The sequence below is a fragment of the Macaca thibetana genome, chromosome 17 (assembly GCF_024542745.1).
Source record: "Macaca thibetana thibetana isolate TM-01 chromosome 17, ASM2454274v1, whole genome shotgun sequence".
Classification (NCBI taxonomy): Eukaryota; Metazoa; Chordata; class Mammalia; order Primates; family Cercopithecidae; genus Macaca; species Macaca thibetana.
Window position 1 is genome coordinate 81,370,690 of NC_065594.1, and position 13,818 is coordinate 81,384,507.

At 36.8% G+C, this 13,818-nt stretch overlaps 1 protein-coding gene across 1 annotated transcript in view; it reads left to right on the forward strand.

The window, feature by feature from the left end:
- The window catches only part of ITGBL1 (integrin subunit beta like 1), a 274,697-nt gene that overhangs the window by 145,021 nt on the left and 115,858 nt on the right, over positions 1-13,818 (forward strand). Inside the window, exon 8 of the mRNA XM_050766680.1 lies at positions 13,570-13,716. Coding sequence (XP_050622637.1) covers positions 13,570-13,716 — 147 coding nt within the window. The remainder of the gene's footprint in view (positions 1-13,569; positions 13,717-13,818) is intronic.

Here is a 13,818-nt window from a genome sequence, read left to right on the forward strand (position 1 = left end):
CTAAACATTTTGTGAACACTACTCTCTTGAGGGCATTTTTTCTATTATTCATTATACATGCTCATGTTCTTCATTATCGTTGCTGTCAACACAGTGGTAATAAAAGAGCTCATGACTAGTGAGTGGCGCCTATGTTCCAAAGAGATGATGAGAATCGTGGGGAAGAGGGCTCTTGGACATTTTAATTAGGGTGATATGGCTCTTCACAGTGGTGGCGATGTAGGGCTCGTGCATTGCAGGAGGTTATTGGATCATAATGCATGTGGATTTCATCCAAAAAATAAAATAGGTTTGCAGGTAAAGAAAGATGAGAGGGGCATTCCAAGCAGAAGGAACAGAGGGATAGAATCTGTGCATGGGACCAGATTCAGTTTGAAATTACCAGAATGCCAAGTAAGGAAGCATGTGGTAAAAGGTAAAGTTGGTTAAGAAACAAGAACTGGGTTTTTTTTTTTACCTTCCTGCAGACCCAGGTTTTATTTTAAAGGCAATGAGGAGCTAATGATGGTTTTAGGCAGTAGAGTGCTATCGTTATCAGATTTCTAGTCTGAGTGTCTAGGAAAATGTTGGTGCCATTTACTGAAATGGGGAATATGGAAGGAAGCTGTCAAGTTTGTTTCTAGACATCTCCAGCATAGAGGACAAAAGGTAAGCCAAAGTTTATATTTTTTTTCCAAGCCTGTTGAATATGTGAGTCAGGGTCAGGGCTAAACCAAGAGAATTTCAAGTTGTAAGCATAGAGTTGGTAGTTAAAACTATGCTGGCATTCAGGAAATGCCATTTGACAATGTAATTTTTTTTTTTTTTTTGACGGAGTCTCGCTCTGTCGCCCAGTCTGGAGTGCAGTGGCGCTATCTCAGCTCACTGCAAGCTCCGCCTCCTGGGTTCCCGCCATTCTCCTGCCTCAGCTTCCCGAGTAGCTGGGACTACAGGCGCCCGCCACCACGCCCAGCTATTTTTTTGTATTTTTAGTAGAGATGGGGTTTCACCATGTCAGCCAGGATGGTCTCAATTTCCTGACCTCATAATCAGCCCGCCTCAGCCTCTCAAAGTGCTGGGATTATAGGCATGAGCCACTGCGCCAGGCCACAGTGTCATTTTGAGATTGCCTTTGAGATAAATGTGAATTGACACAATTTTAAAATAAGGGAGGCATATAAAAGGCTATATGTTAAAATTGTAAGTGTGTGACTTGCTGATTTGGAGCCCCTTTTTCCCATGAGTATTCACTTTCTTGTGAAATCTATAATTCTGATGTTGATCCTGATTTTGGACTGGGTTGAAAAATTCAAACTAACAGCATTACAGTGATAATTCAGGGCCCTATGAGCCAGTGCATCTCACTGTGAGGGAGTGGGGTCATGGGGTGCAGATGGGTGATGACTCCTGAATTGACACTTTAATCCTTGTGTAAGCTTGTGTGCAATTCCTGCAGTGAGTCATTTAATCTTGGAGTGCTTACTCTAGGCTGAGCAGGTGAAGTGTCATTAAGGAGGCTGCCTTGGAATCTAATATTCCACCTCACCCTATTCCCCTCCAATCCCTCTTCCCTGTTTTCTTTTTTCTCACATTTTCCTTTCTTCCGTACCCTATGAGACTCCACCCAGTGGGTATGGACAGGTAGGGGTAGGAAGAGGTGATGGCACAATTGACTGTAGTTTGGACAAGAAGACATCAATCTATTATTGTGATTTTATGATCCACTGGTTGAAGTGAATTGAACGTGGCCAGCTTTCCACAGCTTGGCTCCCACACTGAGAATGAGGAATTGAGGAAAGAAGAAAAAACTCGTATTTACAGATACCCTACTCTATTGGACCGTTACTGAGTTCTTTATTTACACACTAACTCAGACAGGGAGGCATTACTGTCTATAGTTTAGCAGAGGAGAAAATACGTTCAGAGAAATTAAGTAACCTGATAAAGTTCATACTGCCATTAAAGTGTCATCTGTAAACACATATAGCCTGACTACTCATGTAACTTAATCTCCAGGTGATGCAAATACAATTCTCCAATTTTACTTTATTTTTCTGAGGAAGAACTGTCCTCTGGGTACTCAGATTTATTTTTTTTAAATGAAACTAAGCTTCTTGAACATCATTATGATCTGTAGCAGACATCAGTCTCTGGAGTATTTTATCATTCTTACAGAATCTGTAGAATTCTATATGCTGTATGGTATTACGCTTAGAGAATTATTAGTCTTTAAATTTTTCCTAATTACCAGTCTAAGTTGCAGTGTAAGAAGAGTGCCATATAGTTGATTATTGAGCATGTTAATACCTTTGTGTTATGAGATAGAAGTAACCCAATGACATCAATATTCTCTAGTCATTCATGCACGACTAGAATATAATAAGGCTCGGATGAAATGACGTTTTATTTTTAGCTCCTATTCTTGCCATCCTGAGAGTATTGGTCTTAGTTAAGTCCAAGGAAATCTCTGGAAGGATTAGTTTAAGTTAGCTCTTTTAATTGACATTCCCATTTTATTCATTCATTCACATTATTTCCATTTATCTATTCAGTAATGCATTTAAATGTAAATATTTTATGCCTAACACATCATGAATATAGGGGACACAAATATGTTGAAACACGGTCCCTGCACCCACCAAATAAATAAATTTTATTTACTTCTTTTAATCCGATCTGTTGTTCATCATCCACAAAATACCTGTGTTTTTGTATGTTCATTCGCCCATGCACCAACATGACTGTTTTACTACACACATACATGCACCCCTCAAAGATAATACTGTTGACCCAATTTGAGTGTGACTGAAATGATCAGGGCATGAACAGGCATCCTGATGTGTCCCGACTGTCCTCTTTGTTACACCCAATTTACTTTCTGATTCTAATATAACTGCTTTTTTCCTAATGGCTGCTTGCCACTCAGGTCTATTTCCCCAAATCCCTTAACTGAAAAAATACGCTGCAATGTGACCTTAAACTTTATCGTTCAGCTTCCCCTGCCTAAGAAAATTATGAAAATATAAGGAAAGTTTTGGCTTAGGGTTACATTAGTTTGGAAAATGGAATCTTTGATAGAACCATATTATGTGGCGAAATTTGTCACTGTGGATTGCCAAAGCATTAAGAAAAGAAACTAAAGGAAATGATTAAGTATATTCAGACTGCATTTTCTTGAAAGGAAACATTCATTAATATATTGAATTTAAAAAAATAGCAAGCACTAAGTTATTCCCCAAGGCTTTTCCCTATTGATTGTCTTCATGTTACTTTGGAAGCATGTTAACAGGCTTGTTAACATCAGATTCAAATTCACGCGCATCTTTTGATCCTTTAAAAAGAAAGAAGTATCCTCTAAAACAGAGAAGTGTTTGTCTGGAATAGATGCAGCTGCACTTGTCCTGAAATGCCTGCACCTGTTTCTGAAGTTTGGATAGCATAACTCCAAAGAACACAATAGCTACAAATAAACAAGAAAAGGTTTGGTTAACACCTTTTCCTATAACGGCCTGAGAGCCTTAATAACTCCTGCCTTCCCAGCATGGTCTTCGGGCCACTTTGGTGGCTGCTTTTGCTGCAAATCTTCCTTTTCATATGGGTATTTTGGGCTGCAGTCATTTTTATGGTAGGTAGATTATACCAACACCAAGCACTGTATTGTTCTGCCATTGGGGTGTGTGTGTGTGTGTGTGTGTGTGTGTGTGTGTGCATGTGTATATGTATATACATACAGAGAGGTCTTTATATAGCATTTCTCTTATTTGAATTCTTCTGATGTTTGATATCAGGGACAAACAGCACCACTCTGAATCTTTCATCTCTATTTCATGATCTTCTACCTACACAGTTTAAAGGAATACTGGTTAGAAGTAATGAAACTAAAACCTGCAGGCTTAACATACACATAAATTTGACAAACTAGCATGGAAGCATCGCATTTCAGACCCGTGCGGCAAATTTATCTTCTTTTAGTTCTTTCATTTGAAAGATAAAGCAATTTGAGATAAGGCCCAGAAAAGATAGCAGCACATCTAGATGAAGGACACAAGTCTCCTGATTTCTTCTTTTATGACCTTTTCACGATTTGTCTATTAAAAAAAAAAAAAAAAAAAAAAAAAAAACCCTGATGTAAGTTCTGGCAGTCTAAAGGGTTTTCATGCTAAATAGATGTCATTATCTTTAAACTCTTCTATATAGCAAAACCCAACATTTTCATCTTCTTGACTTTACCAAATGATTCCTTCTTTGGCATAACTTTTAAAATTGGAATTGAGAAACTGGTAACTTCACAAGAAAAGTTGCAATTTTGTTTTATAATTTTCTGTCTTATCTGAAAAGCCCAATACCTGCCTGAGAATCTGGTACCAATACCTGACATTTGTAAGTGATTTTTAAACTCTACCAATTAAATATCATGAAGGATGTTATAGGACATATACAGTTTCACTTAAAGTGATATCTCTAATATTCTAAAATATATTTTGAAAGCACATGACTAACTTCTTGAAATATGTAGGATATAATTTTTATTACTGAAAAAGCAAAAGTTATGTTTATGTTTTAACTTCTGTCAATCTGTAATAACCATTTAAATTAGGCAATACTGTTATCAATACTATTTTTTATTATAGTAGGCTAGAATTATAGAAACTTTATCCATGTACTTTTAGGCTTGCTTCTTCTATGAAATACAGTGAGATATCTTATTTAGAAAATTCTACTTTACCCAAACAATAAAACCAGTTCTACTCTCCCCAAACAATAAAACCATCAAACACTTTCTGTGCCACTATTTTCTCACTTAAACTGGTTACCGTACATTCACTGACTTTCAGGAGCTTCATTCTTTATGGATGGCTTACGTATGTCACTCATATTTAAATGCCTCTTCTTTCCTCAGCTTGAACTTGTTCAATTGATATCAAATCCTGGTGGTATGGCATAGAAGACATATCAGGGGATGATTTGAGGAGGAACATTGGCCATCTTGAACTAAACAATATTCTCCCACTTTGATATTTTCCTGTTTAGGGCTAAGGTCTTTTATCCTTCAGCCAATCGCAGCAATGACACAATCTCTTAAATTCATCCCAGTGTGCAAGCAATTGGCTGCAGGTGTGTTATTGAGAAGGCTATTAAGGAGTCATCACACACATGTCAAAGTAAGGATACATATATATTCTTCCAAGCTTTGCTATAGTTGGCAGTGCCTGGAGGTGAAGCATGCAGTTAGAAGCATGATCCTGGAGAATGTTCATGATGCTGCATTAAGTACACAGGAAAAGAGGTGTGAGAGCTTATAGGCTCTATTTCCCCCTCATATTTGTAGAACAGCATCAGAAATAGCAATGGGATATAAAAATAAGTCTGCAATAATAGAATTATGTAAGGGGAAAAAGGTTTAGAGAATTAAAAACTGACCAAGAAAAATAAAATGATAAGAAAACAGAACGTGCATATGACAGAATAAAGGTAAACGACTGACAATGATTTCTTCCTGCAGGTCTAGAGCATCTGAACTTAAAAAAATGTATTAAGGCTTCCACAACTAATCTGACTTTTGTTACTAATTGGATGGGATTCTAACTTTAAAAATCTCTTTTGAATAACTTCTGTCTTTAGGATTAGTTTTATTCTGCCCTCTTTTTTTAATTGATGTCAACATGTGAATGGACTTCAGATAGAGAATAATGGTTGCTTTTGAACATGGATTCCAACTATGCAACTTAAGAACGTTCTCCCTTCAGTCATGGGTCTCCCTCTGTACCTGCCTTTGCCCCCAAGGTTTCTACTTTATTCTCCCTCTCCACGGAGGGAATCCTCCTGTGGGGGAATCACTGCCTGTGAATTCAGGTGGGCTGTAGTGGCAGGGACATTCTGTTGGGTAGTTAGGGATTTCCCGGGGTCTGCATCTGCTAGATGTATTGTTCTAACCTTCACAGCAATTAAACTTTCAAGAGTAGAGAAACTTTTTCTCCATCTTCAATCTGGTTTTCAATGTTATTGTTAAAGTGTCAACAAGCGATGTTATTGTTCCAGTGTCAACAAGTCTCTCACAAATGTCAGCATGTTCTGTACTTTGCCCAGTTTCCTCACAACAGATATAACTGTCTCTGAAATAAAACCACTTGTCCCCAAGAATTTCAAAGCCATTGGCTCTTATGAAACAACAGAATTGACTGCACTTTAAATGTTAAAGATATATGTGTTAAAATCATTATTTATATATGCATTTCCAGTGCAGATCTATTTGCAATGTTTGTCCTTAACCTTACCTGAAGACTGAAAATAAAGATAGGAACTTCCTTGTTTTTTGTTTGTTTGTTTATTTTTGTTTTGAGATGGAGTTTCCCTGTGTCATACAGGCTGGAGTGCTGTGGCACAGTTTCAGCTCACTACAACCTCCGCCTCCTGGGTTCAAGCGATTCTCCTGCCTAGCCTCCTAAGTAGCTGGAACTACAGGCATGTGCCACCACGCCCAGCTAATTTTTGTATTTTTAGTAGAGATGGGGTTTCACCATGTTGGCCAGGCTGGTATTGAACACCTGACCTCAGGTTATCCGCCCACCTCGGCCTTCCAAAGTGCTAGGATTATGGGCTTGAGTCACCACACCCAATGGGAACTTCTTAAACTGAGGTGAATGAATGGCAAAAGCCATAGAACCCAACAACATATGAAATATAATTGTTAATAAGCATAAACTGTTACAAAAATTCCCATAATGTAAGGTCTAAATAATCATATTTGTATGTCATGTATGTTTATTAATAATAACAATTTTCTTTTCCTTCCAACTGAGGTCTAGAGTAGATAATTATGGCAACAATTTGTCAAATAGACTCTGTTACATACAGATGATCAACAAATGAGCATCTGAATTGAACTGAATTTGGGGTTAAATAAGAGATTTAAATTCAGTGATCCCTAATGTCTCATTCCACTTTGATTTATGATTTTGTGATTTTTTTAAAATAAAAATTAGTTAAATAAATGGTGAAAAGCTTCCACATACGTGTATTGTCCAGTTTCTTCAAATTCAGAAGATGGAACCACAAACCTCAAGGAATATTAGTAAAAGGGACTAGTCTTCACTGGAGGCCAATTTTCATATTGGATGATATACATTAATATCAGATGCTAAAGATAGTCTGCATTTTCATCCATTAACATTTATATGTACTTCTAAATAGTGTAATTCCACTTTTAAAATTCTTCATGCATTTTTGCAGCAATTATAGAAATCTACTTTTTTCTGCATCTGCAGCGATGAGTAGCTTCATGTTTATTAGGAATTACAGAAAGCTCATTGAAACTGTGCTTTCCTCTACCTGCTTATAATGTGGGATCTGATGAATACAAGTAATAGTAGCTCCCTTTTATGTAGCATTTAAACTATTTAATATACTTCCCAATAAATGTGGATTGATAATATATTTTCTTCCTTTTTAAAATGAAGAAACTGAAACTCAGAGGTGGTCATTTGACCAGCCCCACTTTGTAGGAAGCAGAACCAGGATTTGAACCCATTATTTTATTGATAATGTAGGTCGATTTTTGCTAAACCATACCACTGTTTCTCACAATTCTTTGCAAACTGTATATTCATGTGTCAAAAAATTTAATGTCTTTTCTGACCTCTTTTGTATACACTAGGCTAATCTTCAAGGATTGTAAACTGCATGTAGGTTACCGGTTTTACTCTAAGGATCTCTAGGCTAAACATTTAGTATTTGCTTAAAAGTGTGTGAAAATAAAGTATGGAGACTCCATAAGATAACGTTTTGCTTTAGTGAAGTAACCAACATAGAAATTAAGAAAACAATCTCATCTGCGGTTGTGTCAAAAATAATATACTTAGAAATAAAATTAACCAAGGATGTGAAAGATTATTGCACCAAAAAATATGAAACATTGATGAGAGAAATTGAAGACACAAATAAATGGAAAGATATCTCATGTTCATGGATCAGAAAAATAAATATTGTCAAAATGTTCGCACTACCTAAGGTGATCTACAGATTCATTGCAATTTCTGTGAAAAGTCCAATGACTGACACCCAACTGATTTTCAACAAAAGTGCTAAGAATACACATTGGAGAAAAGATAATGTTTTCAATAAATGATGCTGGAGAAATTGGATATCCATATGCAGAAGAATGAGACTAAACCACTACTTCTCATGATATACAAAAATCAACTGAAAATGCATTAAAGTCTTAAATGTAAAACCCAAAGCTACACAATTACTAGAAGAAAACATAGGATAGTACTTTACTGTGGGCAAGAATTTTTAAACTAAGCCCTCAAAAGCATAAGCAACAAAAACAAAAATAAATAGAATGACATCAAACTGACAAGCTTTTGATCAAAAAAGGAAACAACGAAAAGAATGACAAATAGACCTACATAATGGGAGAAAATAGTTGCAAACTATGTATCTGACAAAGGATTCATATCACGAATACATCGGGAACTTAACAGCAAGAAAACATCCCAAGTAAAAATAGGCAAAATACATTAATAAATATTTCTCAAAAGAAGACAGTCACATGTCCAACAGGTATATGAAGATATGACCAAGATCACTAATTGCCAGGGAAATGCAAATCAACAACACAGTGAGATACTCTTCACTCCATTTAGAATCGGTTTTTTTTATAGAATTATAATTAAAAAAGACAAAAGAAAACAAATGTTGGCAAGGAGGTAGAGAAGAGAACACTGACACACTGTTGGTGAAACGTAAATTAGTACAAACACTATAGAAAACTGTATGGAGGTTCCTCAAAAAATTAAAAATAGAACTATAATATGCATATGATTCCATAATTTCACTACTAGATATATATCCAAAAGAAGCGAAATCAATATGTCAAAGATTTATCTGTACTTCTTTATTTATTGCAGCGCTATTTACAGTAGTCAAGATATGGAATCACAAGTGGCCATTAACAGATGAATAGATAAAAAAGTGTGGTATATATACAGAATGGATAATTCTACCATTAAAAAAAGAAGTCCTGTCATTTGCAACAGTATGAATGCAACTGGAGGTCGTCATGTTAGGTGAAATAAGACACAGAAAGAGCTTATTTCAAAAACTAAAAAATTGGAATCTAAAAATAAAATTGGGATCATAGAAGCAGAGAGTTTAAAATGTGGTTACCAGAGACGGGAGGAGGATGATGGGAGGATGGGGAAAGGTTGGTCTGTGGTCCAAGTTACAATCAGATAGCGGGAATAAGTTCAACTTCTATTACACAGTAGGGTGAGGACAGTTAACAGTAAGACATGGCATATTATAATTAGAAAATAATTAGGGAAGCTTTTGAATGCCCTTACCACAAATGATAGATGCATAAGGTGATGGTCATGTGAAATACCCTAATTTGATCATAATACAACCTATCTATGTATCAAAACATGTAATTCTACCCCATAAATATGTACATATAATAATTTTTAAACTCTCGTGGCATTTTTCATAGTAATAACAAGAAAACTTAACATTCATATGGAACCACAGTATACCCCAAATGACTAAAGCAATCTTCAGCAAGAACAAAGCTGAAGGCACCATAGCTCTTGATTTCAAATTATATTACAAAACTATAGTAATTAAAACAGTATGGTACTAACATAGGAACAGATACATAGACCAATGGAACAGAATAGACAGCATAGAAATAAACCCATACATTTATAGCCAATTGACTTTAGGCAAAGATGACAAGAACACAGAATAGGGAAAAGACAGTTTATTTGATAAATGGTGTTGGGACAACCGGATGTCCACATGCAGAAGAAAGAAATTAGTCTTATACTGTGTATAAAAATCAACTCAAAATGGGTTAACGACTTATATGTAAAACCTGAAATTTTAAAACTACTCAAAGAAACATAGGAGAAAAGCTCCATGCTGCTGGTCTTGGCAATGATTTTTTTGGATGTAACACCAGAACACAAATGACAAAAGCAAAAAGAAATGAGTGGGACTGCATTGAACTAAAAGATTTCTACAGCAGCAAAGGAAACAACAAAAATGAAAAGGCAACTTCTGGAATGAGAGAAAATATTTGCAAACCATATATCCAATAAGGGGTTAATATTCAAAATATATGAGTTCTAGTCCATTTTTGCATTGCTACAAAGAAATACCTGAGACTGGGTAATTTATAAAGAAAATAAATTTATTTTGGGCCAGGCACATGGTGGCTCATGCATGTAATCCCAGCACTTTGGGAGGCCGAGGTGGGCAAATCAGTTGAAGAAAGGAGTTATAGACAAGTTTGGCCAACATGGTAAAACCCCATCTCTACTAAAAGTACAAAAACTAGCCAGGCATGTTGACACACACCTATAGTCCCAGCTACTGGGAAGGGTGAGACATGAGAATCACTTGAACCTGGGAGATGGAGGTTGCAGTGAGCCAAGGTCGTGCCACTGCACTCTAGCTTGGGCAATAGAGTGAGACTCTGTCTCAAAAAAATAAATCAGTAACCAAAAACCAAAAACAGGTCTATTTTGGCTCACGTTTCTGCAGCCTGTACAGGAAGCATGGCACCAGCTTTTGTTCCTGGTGAGGTCTCAGGAAGCTTCTAATCATGGCTGAAAGTGGAGGCAGAGCTAGTGCATCACATGGCGAGAGAGAGGAAGACAGAGCGAACAAAAGAGGTTGAGAGAAGGTGGGACGCTCTTTTAAACAACCAGATCTCAGGTTAATTACCAGAGCAAGAACTCCCTCATCACCAAAAGGACAACATTTAGCCATTCATGAGGGATCTGCTCCCATAGTCCAAACACCTCCCACCAGGCCCCATCTCCAGTATTGGGGAATACATTTCCATGTGAGATTTGGAGAGGACAAACGTTGAAACTGTATCTAACTCATACAACTCAGTAGCAAAAACGTCAAATAACCAGATTTTTTAAAATGGGCAAATGACCGGAATAGACATTTTTCCAAAGAAGATATGCAAATGGCCAGTGGGTATATGAAAAAGTGCTTAACATCACTAATGAGGGAAATGCAAATCAAAACCACAATGATATATGACATCACACCTGTTAGGATGGCTGTTATCAAATAGTCAAAAGATAAATGTTGGCAGGGATGTGGAGAAAAGGAAAACTTCCATGTTGTTGGTGAGGATGTAAATTGATACAGCCATTATGGACGATATTATGAAGTTTCCTTAAAAAATCAAAAAGAGAATTATACGATCTAGGAATTTCTGGATATATGTACAAAGGAAATGAAATCATTGTCTTGAAGAGCTGTCTGCACTCCATGGTCACTGGAGCATTATCCCTAATAACCAAGATATGAAAACAACGCAAGTGTCTGTTATAAGATGAGTGGGTAAAGAAAATGTGAGATATCTATATATAGATATAAATGTAACATGATTTGATATGCATATGCATAATATGCATATATTTACATCAATCTGTATATCTATATATATATATACACACACACATACCCAATGGAATAGTATTCGTCCCTCAAGAAGGAAATCCTTTCATTTGGCACAACATGGATGAACCTGGAGGACATTCTGTTAAGTAAAATAACCAGACGTAGACAAAAAAACACTTCACGATCTCACGCATATGTGGAATCTAAAAATGTCGAACTCTTAGAAACAGAGTAGAAGGGTGGTTGCCCAGGGCTGAGGGGTAGGAGAAATGGGGAGACTTTGCATACAAACTTTCAAAGTTATAAGATGAATACATGCTTCAGATCTAATGTACAGCATGGTTACTAGAGTTGGTAATACTGTCTACTTGCAATATGAGGAGAGTAGATGTTAGATATTCTCACTGTACATAGACACACACAAAGGTAACTGTGTGAGGTGATGGATATGTTTATTATCTTGGTTGTGGTAATCATTTCACAATGCATATGCATATCTAAATATCATATTACATACTTTAAGTATCTACAATTTTTTTGGTCATTTATACCTCAATAAATCTGGGGGAAAAAAGAGCGACCTCTTCTGAATTCTAGATTTCTTGCTTTTTGTCAGTTTGTGACCCCCAATTTGACTGTGGTTGTGAGACCTTAATAAATAGCAATACATTAAATCGTTTATTTAAAAAAATCCTATTCTGAATAATATTCCATTCTTTGGATGTACCACAGTGTGTTTATCCATAGAGGAATTTTAGATGCATATGACCAACTGAAAAAAAAAACTGGAAGGACTACATATACTGTATAACTCCAACTATATAACATTGAGGAAAAGGCAAAATTATGGAGGACAGTAAAAAGATCAGGTTGCCAGAGATTGGGGAAAGGCGTGGGAGAGGGACAGATGACTAGGAAGATCACAGAGGGTTTTCAGGGCACTGAAATTACTCCGTATGATACTACAATGGTGAATACATGTCACTATTTGTTTACTCACACTCATACAGTGTACACTAAGAGTGGACCCTAATGTAAACTATTGACTTTGGGTAATGGTGATGTGTCAATGTATGCTCATCAGTTATAACAAGCGTACTTCTCTGGTGGGGATTGTTGGTAATGGAGAAGGCTATGCACGTGAGGGAGAAGGAGGTATATGGAACATCTCTGCGTATCTCTCAATTTTGCTGTGTACCTAAAACTGCTCTAAAAAAAACCTAAGTCTTAAAAGAATATGTACTCTCTCTGATATTGTTTGTAACATGCTCTATAAATGTTAAGTATGTCTACTTGGCTGTTAATGTCCATTTTTTTACATCCATACTGATTTTAATTTCACTTATTGCATTAATTACTGAGAAAGGAACATTTATATATTAAAAAATAGAGTCTAAAGGGCAAAAAAAAAAAAAAAATCCTGTTTCAAAAGTATATTGATTGCCCTTCCCTGTGACTCCCCTCCATGCGATTTAATTGCCAAATCCACCAAATACTTCCTTCTGTTTTTTCTTTCTTTTTTTTTCCTTTTTTTCTTTTCTTTTCTTTTTTTTTTTTTTTTTTTTTTTTTTTTTTTGAGATGTAGTCTCACTCTGTCACCCGGGCTGGAATGCAGTGGCGTGATCTCAGATTACTGCAATGTCAGCCTCCCGAGTACAAGCGATTCTCCTTGCCTCAGCCTCCTGAGTAGCTGGGATTACAGGTGCATGCCACCACACCTGGCTAATTTTCGTAGTTTTTAGTAGAGACCAGGGTTTCACCATGTTCGTCAGGCTGGTCTTGAACTCCTGACCTCATGATCTGCCCTCCTTGCCCTCCCAAAGTCCTGGGATTACAGACGTGAGCCACAGTGCCCAGCCCAAATACTCCTTTAAGGCCCCAGCAGACCAATACAATCACATGCTCCTGGAATTTGACAGCTTGAAGTTTATAGCCTTACTAAACTGTTTATCTTATCTGTAGTGGTTGCTTTCCTTTACCCCTCAAGATCAATTCACATAAATCAGTTATTTAAGAATTTGAGAAAAATATGCCTTTGCCTTAATGTGTTATATTGTATTCATCGAGATCCTGACTCATTTGTGATATTTGCTGTTAGAATGAAAACTAATTCCGACCTCATTATCTTCATGTACATTTTTATTTTTTGCCGCTCTCACCGTGAAGGTCATGGACAGTGTAATTGTGGACGATGTGACTGCAAAGCAGGCTGGTACGGGAAGAAGTGTGAGCACCCACAGTCCTGCACTCTGTCGCCTGAGGAGAGCATCAGGAAGTGCCAGGGAAGCTCTGATCTGCCTTGCTCTGGGAGGGGTAAGTCAGGTCTCTCAGGGCTTGCCACGGCCTTTCCATCACGATTCAAATGAATTCAATGCACACACATCTTAATTTAAAAAACAGCTGAGATCCCTGAAT